This window comes from Carcharodon carcharias, chromosome 30, assembly GCF_017639515.1.
Source record: "Carcharodon carcharias isolate sCarCar2 chromosome 30, sCarCar2.pri, whole genome shotgun sequence".
In the NCBI taxonomy this organism is placed as follows: domain Eukaryota; kingdom Metazoa; phylum Chordata; class Chondrichthyes; order Lamniformes; family Lamnidae; genus Carcharodon; species Carcharodon carcharias.
Window position 1 is genome coordinate 9,227,742 of NC_054496.1, and position 14,416 is coordinate 9,242,157.

Here is a 14,416-nt window from a genome sequence, read left to right on the forward strand (position 1 = left end):
TTCTCCTAACCCACACTGCAAGGCTGCGCTGTTAGCTTGAACCATGGCGGAGACTGGTCCAAACCTGGTTGATGACATTGCAAGGAGCTGTGGGTGGGCGGGGCCGGGGGGGGGGGGGGAGGGGCCAGGGGGCGGGGCCCAGTCTGGTGGGCTGGGCTTATGCCGACATATTAAGATGGGGTTCCAGATGTCCGATGGTGGGAAACGTTGGCCACCATCGGCGGGTGGAGCGGGCGATCGCAAACTGGTTTCACAACGTTGTGAAACTGATTGTTGGCCTTCTCGCTGTACTGTCTGCCACACGCCAGCGTACACGCCCGACACTGGCGGGGCACAGGTGATTCCGTCCACTGTCTCTCTAAGAGCAGTTGAAGTTGCGAAGTGCAATGGTTAGTCATGTTTATTTTGTGTTGTTTATGTGCCTCAATCCACCACAAGGGGGCTGCATTGTACACGATTCAGGGAGAGAGGCTGCTTTCATCGACGTTTATAGAGTCGGGTAATACCGAGGTTATGGCTGAATTGTCCAGTCCCCTGGGCATCGGGTGTCACTGCGGGTGTGAGTGGACAATATGGCGAGAAGGCCGAAATTCAGTTTTACGCCCTAGTGACAGCAGTTTGCGATTGTCCGCTCCACCTGTAAATGGCGGGCAGAGTTTCCCACTGCCACACGTCGGGAACCTGACTGCAATATTTCAGCATCTCATTGTCAGCTCACCGGAATCATTCCCCCACCCTGATGCTGCAGCATCCTGGCACATGGTGCCGTGCATCACGCCAACGTGTTTCACAATGGCACATAAGTGAGCTGCACCTCGCTCGGGACTTCAAGGTCTGTTTGCCCGCCTCGTTTCGGACAGCGCTCGCAGTCACCAGCGCCAGGCTTCACAGGCAGCACCACATCACTGTTAGGGGGGCGCTCACGGGCAGGTCTCTACCTACCCGGACCAGCCCATTAGGGTGGCTTCTCAATGGCCGCAGGGCTGGGGCTCGTTTGGGGAAGGGGGAGAAGTGGCCTCAGGCAAGGGAGGGAGGCTGCAGGGCGAGGGCTGTATTGGGGAAGGAGTGTATCCCAAGGGGTGTGTGTGAGGGGTGGGGACACATGTTGATCTGTGCAAGTGGCCTCAAGAAGGTCGACATTCCTACAGAGGGACTGCAGCAGTTCAAGGAGGCAGCTCACCACCACCTTCTTCTCGAGGGTAACTAGGGATGGGTAGTAAATGCTGGCCCAGCCAGCGAAGCCCCACAACCTGCAAACGAATTTTTAAAAAAACATTCCTCATGTTGGCTCTTTTGTCAATCACCTTAAATCGGTGTCCTCTGATTCTAGGCCATTCCACCAATGGGAAGAGTTTCTATCTGTACCCTATCCAGATCCCTCACGACCTCGAACGTTTCGATCAAATCTTCTTCCTCTTAGCCTTTTCTCTTCTCTACGGAGAAGAATATACATTGTAGTTTAACGTTCCCCATGATTTATTTCCCTCAGGTGTTGCTGACAGTCAGTACCCCGGAGGTTAAATCTTGGTCCGTGGAGATGCTGGGGGCAATCCTGGAGAGTTGGCGTGCCTGATTGTGATGCTGTCTGACGCTGTCACCGTTGTGTAGGAAGAGGGGATAAAGGGGGGAGGCTCTGGGAAAACAAAATAAGTGAAAAGTGTTGAAACCAAACAGGAACGGACCGTCCTCAAATAAGTAGAGAGCTGTTTGAAATGAATCATTCTGGCTTGTTGCAAAGTCCTCTGGGACTTGAAGTCTAGCTTGTGCTTTCGGACTACGATTCCCGGAGTGCCTTGCAGCAGCTCTCTGTCAGAGAGACTTATTAAAAGCTTGAAAGAGGAAGGAGCCCGTGGTTTAGAAACAAGCAGCTCTCTGGAGGAAACAGTCAAGACGGGAAATGCAGAGAGCAGGTGTCAGGCTGGGGTTTTGTGTTTCAAATTAATTTTGTCCTGTTCTCTTCTCCTCAAACTCAGTAAGCTTTGTGGTGGATTGCTGGGAGATGGAGCATTGGAGACAATGTGCCAACTGGCTGATTGACTGTAAAGTGTTGCCCCCGAATCACAGAGTGACCTGGGCTAATGCTCAGGTTTGTGACTTGGCCTGGGCTCTGCGAGATGGCGTCCTCCTCTGTCAGCTCCTCAACAACCTTCGACCACACTCTATTAACCTCAAGGAGATCAATCTGCGACCACAGATGTCCCAGGTAAGTTCAAACATTTCTGTGACCGCACCCCCCCCTCCCCCCCACCCTCCGTGATTTCTGTAGCCTGGTGAACGTTAGGCGAGGAATAGTGTCCATCAGTGAAATGGGTGTTCATGTATCCTGCCAGACCCCCCCACCCTCGTAAATGGCTCAGAGAGTTCGTCTCAACGGGTAGCTACAAGCGGCACAGCTCCAATGTCAGTCCCTGGTTTGTGTGGAGATAACTGACCGTAGAAACAGGCAGAGGCCATTCAGCCCCTGGAGTTTGTTCCACCATTCAACTGGATCATGGCTGATCTACACCTTAACTCCCATCTGGTCCCATAGTCCTTACTGTCCTAACTTAACAAAAGGTATCAATCTCATCTTAGAACTGGTCTATTGACCCCCAGTCTCAGTGGTTTTTTTTTTTGGTTGGGGCGGGGGGGGGGAAATAGAGAGTTCCAGATTCCCACTCCCCTTGGTGTGAAGACGCACTTCTTGACATCACCCATGAATGGCCTTGCTCGAATTTTAAGGTTCTGCTCCCCTTGTTCTGGGCTCCCCCAAACAGAGAAAATAGTTTCTCTCTATCTACCCTATTGAACCCTTTAATCATCTTTGCACCTCAATTAGATTACCCCTTAATCTTCTGTATTCAGGGGAATACAAGCCCAGTCTATGCAAACTACGTTCTTTACTTAACCCTTTTAGTGCCCGGTGAGAGCTGGGCTATTGTGAGCAGTGCTTCATCTGGCCTCAGTGCTGACTGGCTACGGATGGAAAGATCTCATAGGATTCCCATTGCTTGACAGGTAGTCCACAAGTGCGATGGTTCGCTCACCTCTCTATGGTTGATGCTGGCCTCTGGCATGAAGGTTGAGGGCTCGGGTAGGATGAAGGAGACCAACAGGTGACTGGAACCCGCAGTCCAACTGAAATTAAAATCTTACACTGACTGAGATAGGGAGGGGCGGACAATTCAAAATCAAAACAAGGGTTGTCAGTGTCGGTGATTGTCTGTTCACATGGAACGTTTCCTTCGTTGTGATTTAGCTGTTTTCTTTGTACAGATAGTCTGACTAGCCCGTGTTGTGTGGCTTCCATTTTAATTCAGATAGGTGAGGTGCAATTTGTCTGTCAAACTCACTTAATCAGCCCCTTAACCCATCGTCACACTCATCCAAGGTCTGCTGGCGCTGTAGGTTTGATTTTTACCTAACTTTCTTCCCTCCAATGTCCTGGCTATTTCCTCAAAGAGGCCATTCTTCATACGCAAGCCTGGGGAGCGGGCTATTCCACTGCAGTAGCAATCACCGTCGCGTCCCGTCCTGGGTCTGGCGCACGTACATGTCCTGGACAGCTTTCGGAAGCAGCGAATCTGCCCGATTCTTCTTTTTGACTTTCGTAGCCTGGGCCAGCTACGATTAAGTCGTAGTCCCACCGCCACCCAATCCCACCCTCACCCCAACTCCCCCTTCCCCCAGCCACTGCCTGACTGAGAGCACAGGCAGCACTTGCACTTATATAGCACCTTTTAACATATGACAACCCCAAGGAGCTTCACAGGAGTGTTATCAAACAAAATTTGACACCGGGCTACGTAAGAAGGTTTTAAAGGAGTGTCTTAAAGGAAAAGAGAGGATGCGGGATTCAGGGAGGGGTTCCAGAGTTTAGGGTCTTACATAGCCGAAGGTATGGCCACAGCTAGATCAATGAAAATCAGGGAGACGCCCATGAGCTGGAACTGGGGGAGCGCAGAGATCTTGGAGGGTTGCAGGGCTGGAGGAGCTGGGTTACAGAGATAGGGAGGGGTGATGCAAAGGGGGAGAGCTGCGAACCAAGGGGAGAATGTTAAAATCGAGACGTTACCGGAATGGGAGCCAAGGGTGAAGGGATTTGGTGCAAGCTTAGAATAACGGCTGCAGAGGTTTGGTTAACTGGTGATTGATTGAAACTCAGATCTTCTGATGTGTGTGGTTTAGTCAGGACTAGACAAGTGCCTGAGGCTACAGCAGGAGTTCAAAGCAAAAAAAAAAAATTGAGTGGGGTGATAATGCATGGCTGGGAGAATTTAGTGAACTAAATCTTATCGTTTTAGTCAAACTGTGGTGCGTTTTGCATTAATGATTCCTCCCCACCTCATCCTGTAGCTTTTGAATGCGCTGCCTGTCTTGCACAGAAAGGGAACTGTGCAGAGAGCTGATGGGGCAGTCTGCTGGTGGGACACTCAACTACAGAGCTGAATGGACTTCACCAGAATAATTTGAGGGAGCTATCATAATAATTAGGAGTCTTGGAATACTGAGAGTGTTTCGAGTGGAGCAGAGAAGGCTCAGAGGAGGTTTAATTAAGGTTTATTTTAAAATTACAGAGGGGACTGGTAGAGTAGATCAAGGGGAGGGGGGAAGGGGGTGGACTCTGGTTCTGCCAACAATTTAAAATTGTCACTGGGAGGTTCAGGGTAGACAAGGCAATTCCTCTTTAGAGGAAAATGGAATTATCTTTTGAAGCTGTGGAGAGAGAAAGAGAGAGAGTGCGTGATTAACTTAGTCCAAATAACCAATGGCAGGCAATTATCAAAACATAAGAATGTAAATTACACACTCATCTGCAGCTCCCTGTTGCTGTTTGTGTCTTGGGGAGGCTAAGAGGTGGCATCAAAGAGCGAATGTTTTGTGTGGAAGTCTCTGTTAGTATAACACATGGTCAGTGTTACTGCAGCAGTCACTGAGTGGCAGATTGAAAACATAAAACCTTGGGCCCAAACTATTTTGAATTTAATAAGAAAACCCCCTTGTTCTACTACTTCACAATATGCTACTTCCTCATAGTCGATGGCATTGGGTAATAGGACTGTGTAACTCATTTGAAGACAAGGCAATACATCATTAGAGCACAGGACTCTCTACCTCATCACTGAACAGGGCTTTGTCCCTCCTGAAAGGTCAAAGGCCAAACTGCACCATGGATAATAAGGCCAGGTGTTAAGATGAGGTAATTAAGATGGGCCGATTAAAAAGCTGTCAATTGCAGGGAAAACAGGTCAAGAGAGGTTGAGAAATCTCTAGTTTTTAACGGGCAGAATTTTACAACAGCAGGATTTTACATTTTCATGCCTCGCTGCATTTTACAGCCCTGTCCCCACTGAAACGGGACCATAAAATTCAGCCCAATGAGTTTGCGTGAGCGATGGCATAACCATTGACCAGAAACTGAACTGGCCCAGCCATATAAAGAGCAGATCAGAGGCTAGGAATCCTGTAGAGAGTAACTCACCTCCTGACTCCCCAAAGCCTGTCCACCATCTACAAGGCACAAGTCAGGAGCGTGATGGAATACTCTCCACTTGCCTGGATGAGTGCAGCTCCCACAACACTCAAGAAGCTTTACACCATCCAGGACAAAGCAGCTGCTTGATTGGCACCCCATCCACAAACATTCACTCCCTCCACCACCGACACACAGTAGCAGCAGTGTGTACCATCTACAAGATGCACTGCAGGAACGCACCAAGGCTCCTTAGACAGCATCTTCCAAACCCACGACCGCTACCATCTAGAAGGACAAGGGCAGCAGATACATGGGAACACCACCACCTGCAAGTTCCCCTCTGAGCCACTCACCATCCTGACTTGGAAATATATCGGCCGTTCCTTCACTGTCACTGGGTCAAAATCCTGGAACTCCCTCCCTAACAGCACTGTGGGTGTACCTACACCACATGGACTGCAGCGGTTCAAGAAGGCAGCTCACCCACCACCTTCTCAAGGGCAATTAGGGATGGGCAATAAATGCTGGCCCAGCCAGCAAAACCCACATCCCGTGAATGAATAAAAAAAAGTCTTAATCTCAACAAATGGAGGATGCAGAGAGGGACAACAGTGCCAAGGATGATATTGTTCCAAATCTAAACCTGATTTAAATGCATTAAAGCGCTGATGCTGTGCGACAATACTGGCATACAATTCATATCTCAGTGTTGTCTGGTTTTGCATAGTGCCATTTCATAGGAATGAATGAATAACAATTTGTTTCCATACACCAGCATTTCTGTAGGTGAAGCATGTGAGAATGGTTAAAGGAAACATTTGTCCTGGTCACAGATGGTGGAATATTGATTTGACTATTGAATATTGTCACAGATGTGGAAGCAATATGTGAATGATCAATTAAAAACAAAATACTGCGGATGCTGGAAATCTGAAACCAAAACGGAAAATGCTGGAAAAACCTCAGCAGATCTAACAGCATCTGTGGGAGCTTTCTGTGTGTAAATTGGCTGCTGCGTTTCCTACATTACAGCAGTGACTATATTTCACTGGCTGTTACCATGAAAGGCACTATATAAATTAAGCCCTTTTTAATCCAGAGGTCAACTTGCCAACTATAGGGGTAATGGTGGGGATTAGATTTTTATTTTAAAAGAGTGATGCATATCATTCACCCATTTAATATTGGATTTCAGGAGGATGTGATATATAAGACTTACACTTTTACAATTTCCAGATCTCCCATTGCATTTCCCTCCCAACTCAGCTCATCCTGTTCGCTATCGATACTGGGAGAATGGTAGAATTCCATTTCCTCTTGTACTTTGAGTGCTCTCAGTCTTGACTGTTAATGAAACATTGTTCTTTAGAGTTATGATATTAATACCACCTTGAGCATTTTGCCTGGCCTCTGTCAGTGACTAGGCTGGATCACTGGCTGTGCCGCTGGGAGGGTTACAGTGAGGCCTGTCGGTCATCCATACACCCTGCTTCCTGATGGACACTCTGTGAAGAGAAAGGTCTCATAAAGAGGAAATAATTCTCACCCTTGTTTTCAAGTTTCTCCATGGTCTCGCTCTGCCGCATCTCTGTAGTCTTCCCCCAGTCCATCAACCCTCAGAAATCTCTCGCTCTCCTCCAGTTCTGGCCTCTTATGCATCCCTGATTTTAATTGTTGCCCCACTGGCGGCCATGCTATCAATTGCCTGGGCCCTTAAGCTCTGGAATTCCCTCACCCCCCCACCCCCACCCCCCTCAAACATGCCTCCTTTAAGATGCATCTTATGTGGCTTGGTGATTAATTTAGTTTGATTATGCTCCTGTGAAGCGCCTTTGGGCCTTTTCACTAAGTTAAAAGTGCTATATAAATGCAAGTTGCTGCTATTTTAGCCATCTCGAGGAAAGAAGGTCTTATGCTACAGCACAGGAGGGTTAACCCAAGCCCTGAGCAATCTTTGCTATGATGTGGTGAGAGAAACAACTCCAAACTTTAGGACAGAGGCTGGGGTTGATAACTGGATCTCAAGACAGATGAAATTAAATACAAATCCTTTTCTTGATAGTTGGTTTATTTAGAGAATGCAGCATTACGTATGTGTGCCTCCAGCTTACTAACACTCAGACAAGTTGAAGAGGTTATGTTATGCGGAAAGTTTGAACTGGCTGGGCCTGTACCCATTGGAGTTTAGAAGAATGAGAGGTGATCTTACTGAAACACATAAGATCCTGAGGGGACTTGACAGGGTGGATGCTGAGAGGACATTTCCCCCTGTGGAGAGACTAGAACTAGCAGACACAGTTTAAAAGTAAGGGGTCCTCCATTTAAGGCAGAGATAAGGAGAATGTTTTTCTCTCGGAGGTTCATTAGTCTGTGGATTTCTCCTCTCCAGAGAGCAGTGGAGGCTGGGGTCATTGGATATGTTCAAGGCTGAGTTAGATAGATGTGCGATTGACAAGGAAGTCAAAGGATGTGGGGGTTAGACAGGAAAGTGGAGTTGAGACCACAGTCAGATCAGCCATGATCTTATCAAATAGTGGAGCAGGCTCAAGTGGCCGAATAGCCTACTCCTGCTCTTCATTCGTATGCTGCCATGTATACATGTTCCTATGATTGTGTGTATATGTGCTCAAGGTGCTTAATGAATCAATAGCCTTCACCTGTCTATCCTTAAATTTGATAATACCATTAACATTCCATTAACATACCATCAACATCCATAAGCATACCATTAACATACCATCAACATACCATCAACATGCCATTCGCATACCATCAACATGCCATTCGCATACCATCAACATGCCATTCGCATACCATCAACATGCCATTCGCATACCATCAACATGCCATTCGCATACCATCAACATGCCATTCGCATACCATCAACATGCCATTCGCATACCATCAACAGGGGGTCCTCAGGACAATCTATTTTTCATCGGATGGTGCTTAACCCTGTAATTACAGAAGTTGAGCCTTGAACTGAAAGTGAAACATACAGAGGAGTTACATTACGGAACAGAGAGAAGCAGCTTAACCTGAGCCACAGTTGAGGAACTTATATGCAGTATTCCACTATCATCAGTGTATTTTACTTGCATAAGAGACCATAATTATAATTTTTTTTTTTTACAAAATTCAAATGATCAGCCATGATCTAATTGATCAGGCTCAAAGGATCTGAATGGGATGGAAGGGCAAGAGGGCACCAGCAAGATGTCAAGTGTTACAGAGGAAATCAGGATGTAGTGGGTCGGGTTTTAGAAACCTCTAAAAAAAAGCTTGGCTTTTCGTAAACTTAACGTTGGGGAAACAGTTCACAGGCCTGAGACATGTCTTCAACTCTAGCCCAATCTTGAGCTTCCCCACTGTTGGTGGCTGTGCCTTCAGTTGCCTGGGCCCAAAGCTCAGGAATTCCCTCTCTGCACCTCTCCCCTCCTTTTAGGATGTTCCATAAAACCTTCCTTCACGACCAGGGCCTTGCCCTAATATCTCTGCACCTAGGTCAGCATCAAATTTTGCTTGGTAACCCGGCCCTTGGGGGCGTTTTCATTCGGGGCGCTACACAAATGCAAGTTGTTGTAAGTTGGAGTCGGACATGCTGCAATGATCCTTGAATTCAACAAGGAGGGAATAGGAAGGAAAGTACTGAGCAGTAGTGATGATGTATGTGTTGGTAAAACCGTCAGTCTCGAAAGGTTACCGCGGAGTATAAGATGGTGGAAGTTGGAGATGAGATTAGATGCCATCTCCCACGTCCTCCCTAGGAGTTCAAGGGATGGGCTGGAGGAGCCACCCAAGATATGGGAGCAGCGATGAAGCCTTTGATGGATCTAGGCGTGACAGGGATTTGGCAAGAATGAATGAATGAGAGGGTCACACTTTACTAGTAATTTTCTAGGTGAGATTCCATTTGTTCAGTTTGAATTTCTCCGAGCAGCAAGTTGAAGTTGAGTCTAAAGCGGGGAATTTGGCCTTTCCTAATTCTGTGTGTTGCCTTTCCCCTTGAGTTACCAGCTCTGGTTCATTAAGAAGAAATAAAGAAAGGCTTGCATTTATATAGCACTTTTCATGACCACCCGACTTTTCAAAGCCCTTTCCAGCCAATGAAGTACTGTTTGTAGTTCAGTCGCTGTTGTCATGTAGGAAGAATGGCAGCCAATATGCGCACAGCAAGCTCCCACAAACAGCAATGCAACAGTGCAGCAATCCAACAGTGCAGCACTCCCTCAGTGCTGTACTGGAGCGTCAGCCTTGATTTCTGTGCTAATGCCCTGGGGTGGCACTTGAACCCAGAACCTCATGACGCAGAGGTATGAGTGCTACCAACTGAACCACGGCTGACACACACACTCTGGTCAGTTCATCAAAAGGCAGTTCAAGACCCATTCTAGAGACTTGAGCACAAAAATCTAGGCTGATACTCCCAGTGAAGGACCCAGGGAGTGCTGCCCTGTTGGAGATGCCGTTTTTCAGATGAGACATTAATCAAGGCCTTGTCTGCCCTCTCACAGCACTCTTATGAAGAGGGGCAGGGGAATTATCCCTGGCCAATATTCATCCCTCAATCAACACTACTGAAACAGATAATCTGCTAATTATCACATTGCTGTTTGTGAGCTCTTCCTGTGCTTAATTCAGCGCCGTGTTTCCTACATTACAATAGTCACAACACTTCTGAAGTACTTCAGCACCCGTAAAGTACTTTGGGACACCCTGACGTCATGAAAGAGACGAAAGAAATCCAAGCCTTTCTTTTTGATGCAATCGCTACCAGAAGGCGTGTAGATTGTCAATTGTCCACACGTTCCATTTGATGACTGTTTAAGTTAGCATGTAGGGAATGTTCTTGTGTGAAGAACTGAGGACAGATCCCACAATGAGGTATGAAGCATCTCGCTCAAGAGAGAGGCCGGAGGGAGCCATGGGCCAGGGGTCAAGAGAAAGCCTGCCCTGTAACCTTTACTCCAAGAATGCCATTGGCAAATGTTTTATTGCTACAGCTGTAAAGGTAAAGGCACATGACTTCCTGCGTGGTATATAAAATCCTAACACTCCCTAGTCCCATTCTACCCTCCCCCATGATGTGGGATTTGCATTAAGTGTCAAGAGCTAGCCAGCGTCTCACTGACAAACCACAGTTCTTTTGTCTAAGCCAGTTGATGACTCATTTTGAGTCTGTTACTAAGAATGAGCCACCACGACATATTTTGTATTGTGACCAATTAGCTCCCCAAAGCAAGACTGAAGCACAGCTGACCATAGCCGCATTTTAATCTTTCGGCAAATACATGAGAATTTGTAGCCGAGATTAAAAACTCAGTTCACCCCACCTCCCATGGTGGTAGCCACATGATGCAGCGATAACGAAGCTATTCATCGTGATCAATCTCTATCCATGGTAAAGGAATAGAATTGAAAAGCAGGGAAGTTAGAAAATCTTGGTCAGACCACACTAAGCATGGTACTGGGTCTCCATATTTCAGAAAGGAGATTTGGATGCACAGGGCAAGTTGCTGAAAATGATTTACAATGATGGCACCTGAACTGAAGTTATAAGCAGCAAGAAAGGCAAAACGAGCCTGGGCTCTTTTCTCTAGAAAAACGAAGAGAGAGCTCACCTGATGGAGGTCTTTTACAATCATGACGGGATGTGATAGGGTAAAGGCGTAGAGAAGACGTGGGACAGTGCAATGTGTCTTAAGTATCAGACGGTCACTAATTAATCCTATAGGGAATTCACAGGAGAAACATCTTTCGCCAGGAAAGGGTACCACACGGAGTAGACGAAGTGGATAGCATTTAAGGGGAAGCTGGTTAAACACATGAAACAGAAAGGAATAAAGGGATACACTGAGATGAAGTAGGAGGTGCGGAGGCTCATTTTGAGCATAAATATCAAATGGTGTGTTGCTGGGCTATGAATTCAATATAACTCGATATGCATTTAGTCTACGACAGATCCAGAAATGACACAAATTAAATCTCCAGTATTGAAAATCTTTGGAAACCATAAATGCACACTTCCCTGTGCCTTCCAAACTACAGTCACCGCGCACTGATCTGGATGTAATGGAGGTGATGGGGGGTCTTGCCCTCCTGCTAGAATTAAGTGCCAGTCAGGCACTTAACTGGACAACCATGGGCCTTCCCAGTCCTGCCCGCCGAAAGCTGCCGGCCAGTTGGAGGCTGGCAGCTCTACTAAATGGTAGTGCCACCTGCGGTGATTGGCATCTGGAAACATGGAGACGGTCACTCCGACATCTTCATCGGGACATTTACAAGAATTCCTCTGCCCCCTCCCCTCCCCTCCCCCAACCATCTGTTTCAAGCAGGATCTTCCTGTCCAGGTCATGGGACACCCAGAAATAAGGGTCCGACTTGAATTGACTGGAATGAGCCTCCCTTTAATTGATCCCTCGTGGACCATATGTCAGAGAGAAGTTAGCCTCAACGATAATGAAGCTTTTAACAATTCCTGAGGTAATACACTTGTGTTAAATAAGCAATGCCAAAAATATTGTCAGGTCCACTGCTCTGTTCAAAGGAAAGATTTTGCATTTATATAGTGCCTTTCACGTCCATTTTACAGCCCATTAAGTACTTCTTGAAATGCAGTCACTGTTGTAATGAAGGAAACACGGCAGCCAATTTGTGCAGAGCAAGCTCCCATGTGATGGTGGCCAATTCATCTGTTTCATTGATGTTGCTTGAAGGATAAATATATATATATGTGTGTATATTGTTTAAAAATAAGAGGTCACTCTTTTAAGACAGAGATTATGAGGATTTTTTCTCTCAGAGGGCTGTGAGTCTTTGGAACTCTCTTCCCAAAAAAGCAGTGGAAGCAGAGACTTTGAATATTTTTAAGGCGGAGATGGGTAGATTCTGGATTAACAAGAGGGTGAAGGATTATCGGGGGAAGGCAGGTGTGTGGAGCGGAGGTGACAATCTGGTCAGCCATGTCCTTATTGAATGGCAGAGCAGGCTCGAGGGGCCAAGTGGCCGGTTCCTGCTCCTAATTCGCATGTTAGTAGGACGCCAGGTGGAGAGCTCTCCTGCTCTTCTTCAAAATGGGGGCTGTGGGATCTTTTACATCCAGCTGAGAGGGCAGAGGGAGCCTTGGCTTAATGTCCCATCTGGAAGGCGACAGTGCAGCATTCCCTCAGAACTGCACTGGGAGTGTCAGTGTGTATGCGTGGTCTGTAGGGTGGGGCTTGAACCCACAGTCTTCTGGCTCAGGGAATGCCAGGGCTGACACAGAACGCAAGAAATGAAATATTGAAGCAAAAATTGCAAAGGGCTCAGGGTTTTAGAAATAATTGCAATCCCTCAGCAATGAAATAAACTCTTTCCTTTGAACAACGTTCCTTTAAAATCTGGCACAAGCTTATTGAATTCAAACCCAGCAGCTATGTAGGCCAAATAATTTAGTTCTACTTCCTCCATTTTGAGGGCTTCCTCATAGTCAAAGCCAACATGTGCAGCGTGTTATAGAATATTCTAGAGGTTTCTGCGATATATAGTGAGTGAACGCTGGGGTAGGAGGGAAGCAGGCAGTTAAGGGCTCCTTTGCAGCCTGATAACACATGTCAAAGTGGATAACTACCTTCAAAAGAAGTTGGTGATTGAATGAGTGTCCCGACTCTAGGCCTGCGAGTGTGAAATGCAGTTACTACGTGGACATTAAGCCTGTTAACTCCAGAAAACTCTGGAGAAAAACAAAAGTGCTTGAACGACTAGTGGGGCTAGAGATGGGGGCAGAATCCAAATGTTGAAGAGGCCCACGTGTTTGAAATTCGACTCTTTGAAGGAAAGCAATGCATTGTCTTCAATGTTTTTTTACTGAGGCAGGGCATGCGCAATAGTTTGATGCCAGGATTGGTTAACCACGGGACCGTGCAGATATTTTTCTACTCGTTCATGGGATGTGGGTGACGCTGGCTGGGCCAGCATTTATTGCCCATCCCTTATCCCTTGTTCAGAGGCCATTTAAGAGTCAACCGCATTGCTGTGGGTCTGGAATTAGCAATGGTTTCATGGTCATCATCAGACATTTAGTTCAAGCTGGGGGGTGTGGGCAGTTGAGCTGAGCAAGGACAGTGGCAGTAGGGTGAGTGGGAGGCAAGGGGGAGATGGAAAAAATTCCTTTCGGCTTCAGGCTGCTGTGACCATAGAGTGCTGGAAAACAAGGATGAAATCAGTCTCGGATGCGATGCTACCCCAACAGATTGGTTAGCTTGAGATCATGACCAAAGGGTATGGACTGAAGAGTAGGGTAGGGATGCCAATTCTGGCTTAATCACGTGACCTCCCATCCCTAACCACCCAGCCTCACACTCCTGCCATTGGTCCATCATCTCGCTGCGCAGCCAATTGGAATAAGAATATACTTGTTAAGAGCCAATTTTAGTCAAACAGCCTTTCCCTACACCGACCCCACAGTCTCCAATATTTTTGGAACTAATAAGTGAAAGTCTCCACAAAGAAAATTTTTTAAAAATTCATTTTAATGCCCCTATGACTTTAATTCCCGATTTTGTTTATGGGATAGTGTTAATACCTGTACAATCCTGGAGAGTTGGTCACCTTAAACTGCGGTTGTGATTAGAATGAGGCAGGGGCTTTATGGCGAGACTACTATCTTGAAAGCCACAGCACAGTTGAATGAAAACTATTCATCTTGAACCGTTTACACTTTTGCTCCCCTTGTTCTTGCTGCAGCTGTTACACAGGCTGCAAAAAAAAAACAGTTTTAGTCCAGTTGCAGCGAAACCCTTTCAAACTCAGCTTCCTCCAATGCCAGCAAGTTTAGTTCCCGTACTTTCTGACAAGACGCCACAAGGAACAATAACTCGAAAGGAAGAAAGTCTTGCATTTATATAGCACCCTTTTCAACCCAAGGTGCCTCAAAGTGCTGCACAGCCGATGGAGTACTTTGGAAGCGTAGTCACTGCTGTA

General features: G+C 46.8%; 1 protein-coding gene across 1 annotated transcript in view; it reads left to right on the forward strand.

Moving 5' to 3' along the window:
- Positions 1 to 222: 222 nt before the first annotated feature.
- The window catches only part of LOC121271373 (proto-oncogene vav-like), a 103,955-nt gene continuing 89,761 nt past the window's right edge, over positions 223 to 14,416 (forward strand). The window contains exons 1-2 of the mRNA XM_041177344.1: positions 223 to 389; positions 1,974 to 2,203. Coding sequence (XP_041033278.1) covers positions 2,000 to 2,203 — 204 coding nt within the window. The 5' untranslated portion in view covers positions 223 to 389; positions 1,974 to 1,999. The remainder of the gene's footprint in view (positions 390 to 1,973; positions 2,204 to 14,416) is intronic.